The 16,321-nt window shown below is 46.5% G+C and overlaps 1 protein-coding gene across 1 annotated transcript in view; it reads left to right on the forward strand.

Moving 5' to 3' along the window:
* ndst1b (N-deacetylase/N-sulfotransferase (heparan glucosaminyl) 1b) overlaps window positions 1-16,321 on the forward strand; it is a 38,727-nt gene that overhangs the window by 17,794 nt on the left and 4,612 nt on the right. The window contains exons 2-9 of the mRNA XM_030061495.1: window positions 8,621-9,643; window positions 10,790-11,272; window positions 12,049-12,136; window positions 12,624-12,778; window positions 13,402-13,587; window positions 14,709-14,837; window positions 14,973-15,155; window positions 15,877-15,973. Coding sequence (XP_029917355.1) covers window positions 9,098-9,643; window positions 10,790-11,272; window positions 12,049-12,136; window positions 12,624-12,778; window positions 13,402-13,587; window positions 14,709-14,837; window positions 14,973-15,155; window positions 15,877-15,973 — 1,867 coding nt within the window. The 5' untranslated portion in view covers window positions 8,621-9,097. The remainder of the gene's footprint in view (window positions 1-8,620; window positions 9,644-10,789; window positions 11,273-12,048; window positions 12,137-12,623; window positions 12,779-13,401; window positions 13,588-14,708; window positions 14,838-14,972; window positions 15,156-15,876; window positions 15,974-16,321) is intronic.

Genomic DNA, 16,321 nt, shown 5'->3' on the forward strand with positions numbered 1-16,321 from the left:
CAGATTGCAAAGCAGCTGGTCTGACACATTGGAAAAGTGGGGAGTGTAGAGTAGCCTGGGAGTGGGGCTGTGGTTGTGGTGGAGACAAAATTAGACTGGCAGTTTTTTTTTTTTTTTTTTTTTTTTAACCATGAAGTCTCTCACAGTGTTTATAGTAGGGAAGACCAGTGAGAAAAGCTGACGCTGGCTATGGGAGTTAAAAAAAAAAAAAAAAAAAAAGCTATAGGATTTATAATAGGAATCATGATAAGGGTTAAAATTGAAAGTGTAATTCTTGTCATTGTAATAGTCCTATCACGTCAATTGGGTATTTCTCTGCATTTGGGATTTTCATCAGTTTAGTGAATAACATTACCATGATGAGGCCACGTGTCAAGTGCGCTCTGTTTGTTTATGCAAAACATATACGGCCCTCTAGACAAATTACCACTTCCATCCGTCCATTTATCTGTTAGTCTTGATTATGCTTTTGAAAAGCAGGCTGATGATTCTGAATGCGTCTTTATGCAGGAGGAAAAAATCCTATCTGTTTGATCTCGCAGGCAAAATATGGGCAGCACAACAGAATCTCATCTCCTCTTGTGTCAGCTATTCTTCCTCACTGCGATATTCCCATGGGAACGCGTTTCTGCTGCGCGAATCAGAGTCAGATCAGTGCGGGCCGTTTCTTATCTGGACATGAAAGAAGGAAAGATGGAAGAGAGAGGGAGTTAGAGAAGGAAAGAGGGAGAGGAGAGAGGGGAAAGAGGAGGGGAGGGGGAAGGCTCCTGCAGGGGTGATAATATTCTGGTACCTGAAATTTCACCAGGCAGCCTCTTAAATCTAGCTCATCATCATTTCATGAGCAGGTATTGTACTTTTGCCTTTTACAGTCTACGATACATCATCTGGACAACAGCTCTATCTGCTGTTTTTCCTCCGCCTGTCCCAGATTGATTGAGTAGATTGGACGGCCATATTGTTTATGTGAGCGCCTTAGCTTGTGTCGCGATATGCCCAGAGGATTTTCATTATGATTATTGTAGCCTTTTCTTTTGTTTTGTTTCGTTTTTCTGACTCACCTTAGGTCATCATGAACATTGTTGTTCGGTATCTTTAGTTCAATTTAGGTCAGCAAATCTCTTGTTGCGATCTCGCTGCAGGCACGAAGGCCTTAATAAACTGTTGTGCTTTGCTCAGAGTTTCTCCGCAGCTCCAGATGAGCTTTTTCTTCGCAGTTGAACAGGCAGTTCATTTGATCGGCAGACCCTGCAGCATGAAAACCGCACTGACAACTGATGTTATCTCTTGTCGTGCCCCGCCCACCACCTCGCCCCATAAACACACACACACACACACATACACACACACACACTTAAGATAGTCTCTTACCATTAAACGGCATGGCTTCTCAGAGTGATGTTGTGTACTGTCTGTATGAGGAGAGACCCATTACGGAGTAGAGACACTGTGCTGCCCGCTGTGCTCCCTTGTCCTTCAGTGACGTCCTGAGATGACAGTAGATAAACAATGGGAACAAACAGTCACTCCCACTTGCATTGATCTGGATCTCTCTCCCCCCTGCCCTCACCAAAAACACCACATTGATTCCAGCTACACTCAATTTATATGAAAGCCCCCCCCTCCAAACCCCCCCTCTTCTACCACTACTGACAAAAATGATAAATGACCACAGCCCCCCTGCGCCGCCACCTCCCGGTGCCTTGCATTGGCTGTCCAAGGGACTACAAGCTCATTTCTTCCCTCAGAAATCCAATAGAGTCAACTACCCTTTCTCGGAAGTGTGTCTGCATGTAAGCATTTTCGGCCGTGTCTGTCTGTGTGTGTGTGTGTGTGTGTGTGTGTCTGTGAGATGGCGGAATGGATGGTAGTAGTCATCGCCTCAGGTCATTCGTTTAATTTCCACACACAAATATGTCAGTGGCATTATTCCACTCCTGCAGGGCATCCATATGCATGATGTTGAACCATCAGGAATAAAAAGGGAATATTATCATGTATTTTTCCCAGCGTACACCATAGGATCCACCCTCCCGTGGCTGCTGGCTAATAGTCTGCGCTGTCACTCAAAGATTAAACTGAGAGGGAACCATATGGAAAGCCTCCAAAGTGGGGTCAATTATTTCTCCTTCTCATTGGCTTAATCAGTCCATTCTGTGATTGTTATGTATCTGATTAATCCATCTAACACGTAATCAGGTCCATCAGATGGCAATTAATCCAGACACGACACCGTCCCTCCACAGTGGATCTGTTGTCATTTGTGAATGATAATGGTATGACCGTCCCTCTAATGGGGTTGCAGCTGTAGCAACACATGTGCTGCGGTATTTTCCATAATCCACCATTTATCATTTCCCTATTCCACCCCGGCCAGTTCAGCCTTTGACTCCCCCTGCTGCTAATACAGGTCCGCAGTGTACAAATTATCTGTTCGGTTTTCTCATTTACTGATCCTCTGTAGTACAGAAGCAGTGTCCTCATGTCTGTAAATGGGGCACTAAGTGTCTATAAATAGACATACTGTAGTAGTGAGCTGCTGGTGGTTATCAGCAGAAGGAGGTGTGCGATGTATATACGCAGCTTTGTGTGTGCGTGTGTGTCTATGTGTGATGCTTTTAAGTGCCATGCACAGGTTATGGAGGCTATTGATGAAGGTGTTGGCTCCCCTCTCTCCACGCTACTGCCCAGGGGGGTAATCCCTTTGAGGATCATCTCCATTTCGCATCTCGACTCCACCATTCCCTAATGACTCTCCCCATCTTGGCTCTTACTCGACCATAGTTTTCCCATGGTGCACACACACAGCTCATCCACACGGCTTCTCCCACTGTGAGGTAATCCATTTCACATTTCCTGCTGCTCTCAGATCCCATGTCCCCACACTCTCTGCTCGAGATCCCAGATCTGAAGAAGACCGGAGATTGGGGACGCTATCTGAAAGAGAAAACGAAAACAAGAGAGGCATTTATATTTCATCCTCTACCCTCCGCGTTTTTATTCATCTTGGTCCTAATCGCCCCCACATAATATGAATGTGTAATCATGCCATTATGCCTGTGCCTGTTCAGTTTATCCCTATGGAGGATGATATCTGTGTTGATGGGATCTGACATGATCCTTCTAATGGAAGTCTGAGGGTGGAATCTCACTCTGTCTAGCACTGAATATACAGGTACAGAAATAACCCGATTCTCTCCAAGTAATTTTTATTGAACACACTTTTGTGGTCTTCCCATTTTGTTCGTAATTGCTCTAAGGAAAAGATTGCGCTCTCTCGTCTGGGCTTGAAGATGAGCCTATGCCTCTTTGTCCCATTACTGCGTCAAAGAATAACATTGCAATCATTTCAATTACGACAGCTCTGGGATCAGGTCTTAAAGTGCGGCCCTGAGATGTAATTGGAGGGGCATTGGGCGAATTGAGGGAAGGCATTTTTCCCCTGTGAAATTGCCTCAGTTTTGGGGACAGTAAATTGAGGTGCTGAAAAATGATGTGATAATTCAGCCGCATGGTTTGACGGTGCGGCGGGGGCGGCGGCGGCGGTGGTCTGAAAGTCACTTTGTGGAGAATTAGAAAGCAAAACTACATTTCCTCCCCGAGTCCTCTGTCCTTCACACAGAGGCATGAAATGAATTGATGAGACTGAAAAAGAGAGAAAGTGTCGGTGTAAATGTTTGCAGTGCGGCTAAAATGAAGCTGCCTGCCTGTGCATTCAGATTGGCTGTAGGGTAAGAGGCAGAAGCTGGAGAGAGGAAGCAGCACCACGTTCCGCGCTATTTCACGGCCTAAGCCTTTAATCGCGCCAGCCACAATGGATGCATGAAATGGAATTTGAATTTCAGATTGATTGATTCTATATTGATGAATGCCAAGGTAGGCTTAAGAAGAATAAAAAAAAAATGCATCTGTGGCTTCTAAATGTAACCTGTCTATGAAGGCAAGTCCGTGCTCCTCACATACACTTGTTTGTTCCTTTTTTTAAATGCGTTTTCAAAAAGAGGGAATTTTCTAACTTCTTTTGAAGTTTAATCTCCAGCAAGAAAAAAGGGTAGGAGGATGAAAGCAAATGGAGAAATTTGCTTTAGCTTTGCTTCTCAGTGCTCATTGCTTGGCTGGAAATTATAACACAATGGTCTTGTAGTCATCTCCAGTGGTCACAACAACTCTCAAACTGTAGACAGAGTTTGCTCTTTATTTAAGTCAAGGACTCTGAGTGGATTAAGAAACTATCCCCAGACAAACTAGAAATAATGACACGTATGCAATATTTTCACCTTTTCCCCAATATAACTTCCGTCCCTAACCTACTCATTCCATATTGTCTCGTCTTTAATCTCTTCAAGTCATCCTACACAGTAACAGAGCTGTTATCAGCACATTCGCTACTGTTTGCAGTGTTGAGATTAACAGGATTACAGATTAGGGATTACATTGGCCTCGTCCTGACCCATTTAATCTTGACCCTTGCCCTGAAAAATTCAAATGGACAGAGCAAACTTTAATTTGCGCGGTCTTGTCAAGGCCGGGAAGCCGACACAAAAGCGCCATTGTGATTATTATTCGGAGGTAAATACGAGCAGAGTGCCTTTGCTTTGTTGTGACACCGCTTGGCCTGCGGTTCCTCTAATAAGCCTCTCGATTCAGACGCCTCCTCCGCTGTGATCCGGCCACTTTGGAACATGCACACCAGTAAGACAAAGAGCAAACAGTGGCAACAACCGTAGTCTATTGAGGCACGTCCCGTGCACCACCACCCTCCCCAGCCTTCCCTTCTGCTTCGTCTCCATGCAGTGGCCTCCAAACACAACACTACGCGGACGTTTCCATGGAGAATGTATGGTTGCCAGGGCACTCGGAGATTGAACGCAGAGGGTCATCATTTATTTCTGCCAGTCAACACCGAGGGGATGGAGGTAGCCGCGGAAGGAGGGGGGGCACCGTTTGCGTCCTGCAGAGTTGAGAGGCCCTCTGCTCCTTAAAAGTTTATTTGCAGAAAGGATCACCTCTGGCTCGTCCAGCCCCGGTTGTTAGCTTTAATGTACTGACCCTCCTTACAAGCCCTGGAGTACTTAGGCCCATTCACACTTTAAACATGCAACAGTAGTGTCCGAGGGAGACAAAGAAAGAAAGCGATGAAGGGAAGGAGGGTGAGAAAAGAGGGGACGGGACATGTGAGGCTGCATATGGCCAAACCTTAGTGTTGTTTATGCAGGGAGTTGTTACAGCTGAGGCTCCAGTCTCTCTCTCTCTCTCTCTCTCTCTCTCTCTCTCTCTCTCTCTCTCTCTCTCTCTCTCTCTCTCCCTCTCTCCCTCTCCCTTCCTCATCTACTCATTAATCTAGCGGTATGATTCTGGCCTGCTTCCCATGATGTAGAGGGAGCAGGTTTGAGTGGCCACCCACCCTGAGGAAAAACATTATTCTGTCCTCTCTGCCGTCACCTGCCATTGTTTATGCCACCACTTCATTTTGTCATCATCATTCAGCTGCTGTTAAAAAATGAGGGAAATATGTTAATTGATGTTTTCAAAAGACTTGAGATTGATTGTCACCTTAGGGGTGATTTTCTTGCTCATTTCTCCCACGATTTCTGTCATTTTTTTGTTGTGTGTGTGTGTTTTTTTTTTTTTTTTTCGTGCTCACATGGTTTGGCACTTGATCTCGTTGTTCCTTCCACGTCTTTTTTTTCCTCTCCTTCTGCTCATACTTTTTTTTTTTTCCCTCTGCTGCTCCTTTTCTTCCCATTTGCCTGTGTCTGCCACCTCCATTTAGGAAGCCTCACAGTCCACGTGTGCAATTACAGAGCTCATATTCGGTCTGAACTCTTTCCATCATTGAGAATGAAAAGGTTGGCTATCAAATACACATTAGTCTCCATCTGCCTCTCCCTTATGCATGAGTAAAGACACTGACTCTCTTTGGCAGACAGTGAGACTCTATGCACCTTTTGGCTGCTCTTTACCTTACTGATATGTCTGCTGGCTATACCTCCCATCAGCTTCGTCTAAACATGAAATATTCATGTCCCCTTTCTTCTTCCTGCACCACACTTGTGCATGTATTTTATTATTTTGAAGAAAAGGGGAAAGGGGCATTGACATTTGTATTTTGGCTTCTTGGAATATATTGTAGGTGAAAGAAAGAAAGAAAAAAGAAGGCTTGTTTAGTGAGATGGGTATGCAGAGATTTGAGATCCATTAGCCATTATTCTGTTCAGTGCTAATACAATCCTGTAGTACATACTCTCATCTCCATTATAGTCTAATGTAATGTACTCTCTATTTGGCTTGGCTCATCTCACTACTATAGCTACAATCTCGCGGCCTTGAGATTTCCTTTGTGGGCTTCGCTCTCTCTTTCATACCTTTTTTTCGTGTGTTAGTCCTTTTTCTCACCCTCCCTCCCCTTACCCCTTCCTCCCTTTCCCTCCCCCTTTCTGCCTTCAGTTGTAGCTCTTTGTAACGCAGTCTGAAGGTCAACATTGGGGGGCGGTCATCATCACTGAGAGTTGGCCAAGACCCGAGATGGTGCGTGTCCCCACTCTGTTTGTGCTGCCTCACCGTTTAATCTGCTCCCGAGCGCTGTCAACAGTGTCATTAGAGCTGTGGCAGAGCCTTTGTGTCCCCGCAGACCTTGGCTAGAGATAACACAGGTCTTCATTCTGATTAATCATCAACAGAAAATTACTTTGAAATAACCCCCCGTTCTTAGCGCGAGGATTTGGCGCCGAGAAACCTCATCATTCCAAGTCCCTCGAGTAGTTCCCCCGGCATAGCGATGCAAACCTCACGCCTGGAGACCTGTCAAAACCGTTAGGCCTCTGTGTCGTGTTGAAAAAAAAAGTTGTCTCTGCAAGAAACTTATCCCTCAATTCTTTTCCGTTTCGTTGTCGTCCTCAGCAGATTTCGTTGTCTCTTCCTGTGGCTAATCGGGCTTTGATATGCCGTGGCACGGACCCTGGCTCCTTCAGCAGCAAACAAACATTGTATGGGGGATCTTCAAGCGGCCAGGGCTGTGGGTTTTTGTCTGCTCTGCCGCGATACATTCTCTGAACGCCCACCACTTTTTCACGCCCGCTCTTTACATTAGAATCTGCTTTCCTGTGAAGAGGAAACTTGGACGCAGCACAGAGAGAGAGAAAAGTGTGATTTATGCTGCGGCACTCACAGGGAGATTTAGGCATCCTTTTAACCCAAGCTGGAAGGCTAGAGGGAGAGCTGCTCAACCAGAATGCTGACCTTGATAGCTTTAAAGGGAAATTATGTGGTCAGCCTTTTTTTTTTTTTTTCACCATGTAATATTGTGAGTGTGTGTATATGTGGAGTGATATGTTAAACGATATGAGGATTTTCTTTGTGGAATACTGTTCAAAATGATGCATGGAATGATGTGAAGCTTTTCTCCTGTTAGGCTGTCAAAAATCAATAACTCATTAAATGTAATGTGTCAGATGGCTGATGGCTACCCCTGGGAAGCACAGTACCAAGCTTGGTATGGCCAGCATTTTATTTATTTATTTATTTAATCCCTGTTCACCTTTAATTAAACCTTGCTACTAATTACTAATTAAACATATAGCAGAATTATCATGTCTATTTTATGTCTCTTTGATGAGCCATGGGGGAACTCGTGGTTATTATTGAATGTCTTTGGGCTGAGGAGGCTTTGACTCTTCTATAATGTAGTATTTAGGCATTTATAACTGGGCAAAACTTACACCTCATAATGGACAGAGCATTTCCATGCAAAGACAGTGCTCTCTCTCTCTCTCTCTCTCTCTCTCTCATTTTCCTGCCACGGCTCTAAATGGAAAAATGGTGTTTCTGTGAGTGACTAGCTCACACCATTCTCATATCGCATCTTGTACTTTTCCCACTTGACGTAATCAGATATTCAGCACCTTTACCAACTGCCGTGTCCGTATCCGAAGGTCTTCTTGTAAGAGCCAACCGGAGACTGAGCGGATGGTTCGCCATACTACGCTTGCTCTCCGCCTGCAGATGTATGGAAATGCACATTGTGTGTGTGATAGGAGATTCTGTTCGGATCCCATTGTTGCCTGGTCTGTCTGCCGCCATCATCCACTCCTCTGCTCTTGGATCCCTTCCTCTCTGTCAGTTTGTTTTCTCTTCCCTCTCCTGCACTCAATTTTTGGTCTTGACACTGTGAGGATTTGAGGGAAATAGAAGGCGAGTGTCCCCGCGGGTGATGGCTTCACTTTACATGCAGTCACACAGTCCTACTGGACTGAATCAGGGAATTGGCTCGCCTCGGGGCTTTGTTGTCACTCACATTTCTGCCTATTGATTGTGTGGAGGCTGCGTGAGTGAATGCGTGTGTGTTTATGCTCACAGGGGGTTAGATGCGCGCGTGTGTGTATGTGTGTGGGGGGGGAATTGGCAGCTCTGACAGTGTGTGTAGGTGAATGCAAGGACTACTGTCGAATGAACTTTTGGAGTGTTGGCACCGGCAGTACACACACACGTCTCCCACACACCGCTAAACCCCACAAAAGAGAAACTCCGGCATTGTGCTTTGCTCTGTAGCAGTTGATGCTGTGGTTTACGTTTTATCATTGTTTTTCATACGTTTTTTTTTTTCTTTCCATTGTCTTTCCAGGTCAGCAGATACCGTCTGGGGGTAATGGTGCTGCTGAGATGACCTGTGCGACCTTGCGTACCCCAAGAGATCATCCTCCAATCAAGCGCCTGGAGCAAAACCTAGGTGGGGCGCGGTTGTCGGGTTCACATGATGGATGGGTGACAGGCTTGTCTGCCACCTTTCTCCACCAGTGACTTGGCCTGCCACCTCTCCCTCTACGGCATAAGTGTGTACTCGTGGTACAAGCCCCCCTACTTCTCTGCCATGGTGACATAAGCGGCACTACAATATGAGGGAGAGCCAACGTGAGACCGTCTCATTTCTTTCTCCAGTAGCTGCTGCTGCTGCCGCCACGTCATCACCCTCTGCATTTAGTTGGATAACAAGACTGACTTTGCTGTGAATAATTCCCGCTCGCCTTTCTACCCCACAAGCCAAGAGAGACTGTTCCCCGGGGTGCATTGCTGGGCCGGCGGGGCGGTGCGGCGTGAGACGATGCTGGGATGTGTGACACGCCTCCGTCGGCTGGTCCGTCTCCTCCCCCTGCAGACGTCCCTCCTCCTCCTCTTCCTCTTCTGCGCCGTCAGCGTCTTCGTCTCCGCGTACTTCCTCTATGGCGTCAAGCGGGACCTGGAGCCCTCGGGAGGGGGCATGTCCGGAGCCGAGGGAGCATCCGCCGACTCCGATGACCCCCGGGTGACTCCGTCCCGACTGCTCCCGCTGCGGAGTGTGTCCGGGGGGCCCGGGGTGGATCCGGGAGCGGCCCGGACAGACCCCGTGGTTTTGGTGTTTGTGGAAAGCCAATATTCTCAGCTGGGCCAGGAGATTGTGGCCATCCTGGAGTCCGGTCGGTTCCGGTACCGGACTGAGATTTCTCCCGGTAAAGGCGACATGCCCACGTTAACGGACAAAGAGAGAGGACGTTTCACGCTGGTGATTTACGAGAACATTTTGAAGTATGTCAACCTGGACGCGTGGAACCGAGAGCTGCTGGACAAATACTGTGTCGAATATGGAGTAGGCATCATCGGCTTCTTCAAGGTTAGGACAGCACAACACACACACACACACACACCCCTCACTCCCTGCCGCCCCTCCCCTCCTCACACTCCTCTCACTCACACCTTCTGCCCTGTCCATCTGGCTCCATCGTCTCTAAGGAGATGAGATTCACAAGGTTGGAAAGACCTGCCTGGTTCAATATCACTCGGTCCCACTGCACTCTTTCTCTCATGCTCTCTCTCTCTCTCCCTTATTTTTCCTTTCTTTTGCAATCTGGCCTCTTCCCTTTCATGCCACAGTCTCCCCTTTTCTCTCTGTCTCTTTCTTTGATATGGGTTCTCCCTCTAGCCATTCATTCCTCAAACTCTTTCTTTTTCTCTCCCTCTTTCACAGTAATCCCTAGCTCAGCCCATTTGCCCAAGGCCAGTTTTCAGGTGTTAAGGTTTTTATCACCATCTCGGAGCAATGGAGAGAATATAGAACGAGACGTGTTGGCATAAAGGTGCCGTGATGTTAGGTGGTATAGGTAAAGGTTAAGAAGACCTGGTGGGATTTGCTGTCTTTTGGGGAGGAGGAAGAGAAGAGAGGGAGTGCATCTTAATGACACGGCCACACGGCACAGCTCTGCCGTTTGCACTGATGTGTTTGTATGTAGATCACAGTGGACAAAAAGATTTGAAATCAGACGCCATCACGCAGATGCCACAGAGCGTGTGCCAGCATTAAGTTGATAATGCTGTTTTTTCTCCTACTCCCACACAGCCCTGGTGGTGAAATATTGAGCAAGTCCTCAGCAGAAGTGCAAGAGAAAAAGGACGACTTGTGTATCCATGGTAGTAGAGATGTGAGAGAATTGGAGAGCGACAATTTTGGGAGGGGAAATTCAGTTATGAATAATCACTGAATCCTCAGTCTTTGAATCTTGGTAGAGGACACAGCAGGAGGTTATTTATTTTGACTGAGAACCCCGAGCATAGCAGATTGAGCATAGCAGGTAGAAGCTGCCTCATGCCTTCACGTTTGAGTAGGCCTGACATTCCTTATTTCACACATGATCAGAGAAATTGGGGAATTTTATCCAATGCACTTCTGTCTTCATCACTCGAATGTACAATGAATCTCCCTTGTGATTTTTGCCTCTTTCTCGTCTCTCTCTCTCTCTCTCACTCTCGCTCTGTCAATCAGGCCAATGAGAACAGCCTGCTAAGTGCTCAGCTAAAAGGTTTCCCCCTCTTCCTCCACTCCAACTTGGGCCTGAAGGACTGCACTGTCAACCCCAAGTCCCCCCTCCTTTTTATCACTCGTTCCGGACAGCCCTTACCGGGCCCGCTCCCTGGGGACGACTGGACTGTCTTCCAGTCCAACCACTCCACCTATGAGCCCGTGTTGCTCGCCAAGACGCAATCCGCGGAGAGCGTGGCGTCCATGGGGCAGAACGCCGCCCTCCTTCCATCGGTGGTGCAGGACCTGGGCCTGCACGACGGCATCCAGAGGGTCCTGTTCGGCAACAACCTGGTCTTCTGGCTGCACAAGCTGGTGTTTGTGGATGCCGTCGCCTTTCTGACGGGGAAGAGGCTCTCGCTGTCGCTGGAGCGCTACATACTGGTGGACATTGATGACATCTTCGTTGGCAAAGAGGGCACTCGCATGAAGGTGCCTGACGTGAAGGTAAATTTGCATCTGAGTGTGCTTGTGAGCATCGTGCATTTGTGTGAAAATGAATGGGGAAACTGGCCCTTCTGTTGATTCCTCTTCCACTTCTAGTCTTCTGTGTTCATCCCCCGGGCAGACATACAAAAAGTTGCCCCACACGCACACTCTGTGCTATCCTCCACCAGTCATATAGAAACCCCTTCCTCTCCTTCCAATTCCGCCTCTGAATGTGTTCGTCCCAGTAGGCCGCTCAAAGCTGACAGGCCCCAGTGCTCACACTGTCACAGAAGCTCCACATCCATGAATATTTCAGGGGCCCAGAGACATACAAAGAATATTGGAGAGCTCCTTGCTTGCGTCCCCTCAGAGTAGAACAGACCCCTCCCAACATGCGCAAGCGGGGGGTAGAGAAAAACTTGGGGAAGAGGCATCAAGGCTCTCTCACTGGCAGCACATTAGGAATGAATCACACCCTGACACGACACGGAGAAATCTGAGAGTGAGAGACTGTGTACGCTTGGATTCTCATCCAGTGCGGAGATCAAATGAAACAAACACCCAAATCAGAGGAGAGCAAAATATCAAACAGAATAGAGGAGAGGAGTGAGGCAACTGGGGGTGGATGTTGGATGTGTACTGAAAGAAACTTGGAGAATAAAATTGTGTGTGTGTGTGTGTGTGTGTGTGTGTGTGTGTGTGCGCGTGCTGTGGCGTTCATGCTTGCCTAGTAATGCATTTGTGAGGCAGTATGAGTGCATCATGTATTGACTCACTCCCCTCTGCTGTTTCAGGCTCTGCTGGAGACCCAGAGAGAGCTGCGAACTCATGTGCCCAACTTCACCTTCAACCTGGGCTTCTCAGGGAAATTCTTTCACGCCGGTAAGATGCCGCGGCCTCTCGAGAGACCTCGGGCAACCGTTAACTCAGCCTAAGTGCTGACAAGAACACGCTGTAAACCGATTGTGATCAGACTCATAAGATTGCGATGGAAGAGTTATTTTCTCCCTCGGCCTGTTCCTCTGCTCCCTCGTTGCTCGATCTCATTTCCTCTCCTGCTCGTCTCCCTCATGCCTCACCCTCATATTTGACCTTTTTCTTACTTTGACCTTTTCTTCTGCCTCCTCTCATTTCCTCCTCTTCCCTTCACTGACCCCATTCCACCTTTTGTCACTGTTGAGACTCGCTCTGCTCTCGGTTCCTGTTACCGTTCCCGCTCCTTCGTGACCTCTTCCTCCGCTTCCTCTTTTTCATCAACGCTGATCTTTGGTTTATTTCCCTCGTCCTGACTTCACCTCTGCCTCATCTTCTCCATCCCCCCCCCCTCCCTTGTGCTCTCTCTCTCTCTCTCTGCCTCCCTCATGCCTAGGCTCTGACGAGGAGGATTTGGGAGATGACCTGCTGCTCTCCTACGTGAAGGAGTTTTGGTGGTTCCCTCACATGTGGAGCCACATGCAGCCCCATCTATTCCACAACCAGTCGGTGCTGGCCGAGCAGATGTTGCTCAACAAGAAATTTGCCATGGTTAGTCACGGGGCAAAGGGCAGAATTCAGCTTTAAACTAACATTCCAAATTTCTTAGTTTGGCAGGCGATATGGACAAAATCAGACTTCTTACCTTGAACTGAATACCTCAATATTGATGTTGTGATCATATCATAGGGATGACTATGGTGCTTTGATAAGGCAGGCAAGTGGAGACAAATAACACAACAGTTACAGTATTTTATTTATTTGCATTTTTAGAAAATCAAAGACAGCGACAAAACAAAACAAACAACCAATCAAAAACAAAATAGACAGACAAATAATAATAATAAAAAAATTATATATATATATATATATATATATATATATATATATATATATATATATATATATATATCAATTAATTACACAAATATCAATATGATTTCATTATTTTAATATGTTCATAAAATTGCATCCCTTTACTATAATGCAGCCTTTGAAACACTTACGCCATATCACAGTATTACAATATCCAAAATCCTAGACTACTGTCACAGCATCAATATCATATTGATATATTGCCCAGTTATATTTGTGGTACTGCTGGTGTTGTGACCACGGCCACCTCCTTTTCCTTCCATCTCCCAACGCTCCTTCTCACTTTCCCCTTCCTCCAGGAGCATGGCATCCCCACCAACATGGGCTATGCAGTGGCGCCGCACCACTCGGGGGTGTATCCTGTCCACATGCAGCTGTACGACGCTTGGAAGAAGGTGTGGGGCATCAAGGTGACCAGCACAGAGGAGTACCCCCACCTGAAGCCCGCCCGCTTCCGCCGGGGCTTCATCCACAGTGGCATTAGCGTAAGATCACACATGAACAGTTAGCACACACGCAGTTTTATCATCTTGTCTGCGTCTAAGCCCGTTCTCTTCTCCTCCGCTTGGCTTTGCAGCGTCCCTTCTGTTTACTCTCCAGTGGTGAATCGCTATCTCTATGCTACATTTTGCTGTCTTCAACCGCCTACCGCTAATTCCATCGTTCATTTGCTCCATCTCTGCCTCCAACTGCTCTTCGTGTTTACTCTCTCCATTCCCTCTCTGGTGCCCATCTTGCCTTCACCCATCACAATCCCCTTCCTCTCCACCCACTCTCCTCTCATGTCTTTTTCCTCAGGATCTTGGTTTTGTTAATATCATAGCCCCAAATCATCTCATTAGACCCGTCGGCTACTTGGGTTTCTTCTTCAGAGTGGCAGATGATAATGCAGTCAAGTCAACTGCTCCATCGTTAGACGCCTCTGTGCTCGGTGCCTGGCTGGCTTCAGCGCCACAATGATGACTGACACCTCTGGCAGCAGCACAGCAAATGTTTGCACACAACCAATCAGTGAAATGTCAGCCCCCCAAAATCCTGTTTTATTCTGTTTTGACAGTGCATGCCACTACTTAAGAAAAACAGAGATAGTAAATAAAAAGGTTCAGCATACCGGGGCAAAATTAAAGTTGAATAGATTACATTCAGGAAGTTGAAAGAAGTGGAAAAAAATTCACATCTATTTTTTTTTTTCCCAGTTTGACCTTCAGTCCTGATAGGAAACAGTGCAGCCTCAGTCCAGGTCCTTTGTAGTGCTGGCATTCACCCGGGCTGTGTGGTCTCAGCGCTCTATTCTTGTCCTTGAGATAGAGCGCTGTGAATGGGCAGTCTCCGCTGCTTACTGATGATTGATATTCAATTCTCCAGACACTCCAAACTGTAAACGCATTTCCATGAATTTCCATATAGACTCAGAGTGGATAAGAGGTTTGCTTTGGCTAGATGAGCTGCATAATATGAATGTTATTGAAAGCAAACAATGTGTGGGGCAATTGCCTGGAGTATTGACTGCTCTGCACTCGCTGGAGCTCTGATGTGTGCGCGTGTTTGTTTGAGTGTGTGTATTTTATGCGTTGTCGCTGTAACTTTTTGTGCGTTTATCCTGCAGGTGCTGCCCAGGCAGACATGCGGTCTGTTCACACACACAATCTTCTATAAAGACTACCCCGTCAGTCCTAACGAGCTGGACAAGCTCATCAATGGAGGAGAGCTATTCCTCACTGTTCTGCTAAACCCCGTGAGTCGGACGCATGAGCACAGCTCAGTCCTGCTTGGTGACATACGTAATGAACTGCTGGTGTAGATTGCAATTCAGACCCATTCATTTTACCTTTTGTCTCTTTTCTCTTTCTTGCTAACTCCCCACCCACAGATAAGCATCTTCATGACCCACTTATCGAACTATGGGAACGATCGCCTGGGTCTGTACACCTTTAAGAGCCTAGTAAAGTTTGTCCAGACTTGGACTAACCTGAAGCTGCAGACCCTGCCGCCTATCCAGCTGGCCCAGAAATACTTCAGCCTCTTCCCCTCGGAGAGAGATCCCCTCTGGCAGGTGAGTGGAAGGACATTCTAGGGTCAGGGCTTGGTGATATGGACAGGATGTTATGTCGTTTTTTTTTTTTTTTTTTAATTACTATTTTTAACAATATTGCCAAGTTGAGCAGTGCCAGAAACTGTTTCAGTGCAAAATCTCCATGATGCAGATTTCATTCAGACTGATGAAACCTCATCCAATTTCCAGCATAAACTCTTGATAATAAGGTGGCAATTGCAACAGTGCTAGAGGAAATATGTTGTTGTACATATGTCATATTAGTGTACTTCAAAATGCGTTTCAAGGTTTTTGAACTGTTTTGCACAGCCATAGCTCGAATCGTCAGCAGTCATTATGCACAGACTTGCATGGTGTGCATTTGACTTTGGTAATAAATTAAAGATGAAATTTTGCGGATAAGATGAAGAGGAGATTTTGTTGCCCTCACATATTTTATTAAGTACATCCACTTTGAAGTATTGCAGCAGTTACAGAATATGGGAGTGAAATCAATGGTTAAACTGCCTAGTCTTGCACTTAGTAATTTTCACCAACTCCTGTACATGTAGCATTTCGTGTTTGGTTGAAATTTCACACAGCGTTCCAAATACCAGAATAAAAATCTCTGCTCAGTTTATGATTGGTTTGTGTGTTTTTTAAATTTTACTCTTTTTTTTTTTTCAAGTTTCACAAATAAAACAGCTGCTGAATTTGCTTTGGTTATTTTTTGCGGCTACAGGATCCTTGTGAGGACAAAAGGCACAAGGACATCTGGTCCAAAGAGAAAACATGTGACCGTTTCCCCAAGCTGCTAGTCATCGGGCCTCAGAAAACCGGTGAGACACAGTGCTTCAGCACCCCCTACAGGACGTGGTTGGAAATGAAATCATATTTTCCTAACGGTGGAAAGCAGAAGACGTGTCATGTTCTCAGTGGTGTAGATGTCTTGATCTGAGCACTGAGCAGAACAACAGGAACATGACTAATCAGAAAGCCATCAGTTAACCAATTACCTTGAGGGGATGGACACATTTGGTTGTGATTTGTTAATGTCTCATTACTCAGTTTTTGCATCGTTTGTGTTAATATTTCCAGATGAGATGTGCACTCTCTTATACGTCTTGCTCTTTTCTCTCTCTTTTCCTGCTCCCTCATGTCTACACCACTGTTCATCTCTGTCGCCT

The sequence above is a fragment of the Myripristis murdjan genome, chromosome 10 (assembly GCF_902150065.1).
Source record: "Myripristis murdjan chromosome 10, fMyrMur1.1, whole genome shotgun sequence".
In the NCBI taxonomy this organism is placed as follows: domain Eukaryota; kingdom Metazoa; phylum Chordata; class Actinopteri; order Holocentriformes; family Holocentridae; genus Myripristis; species Myripristis murdjan.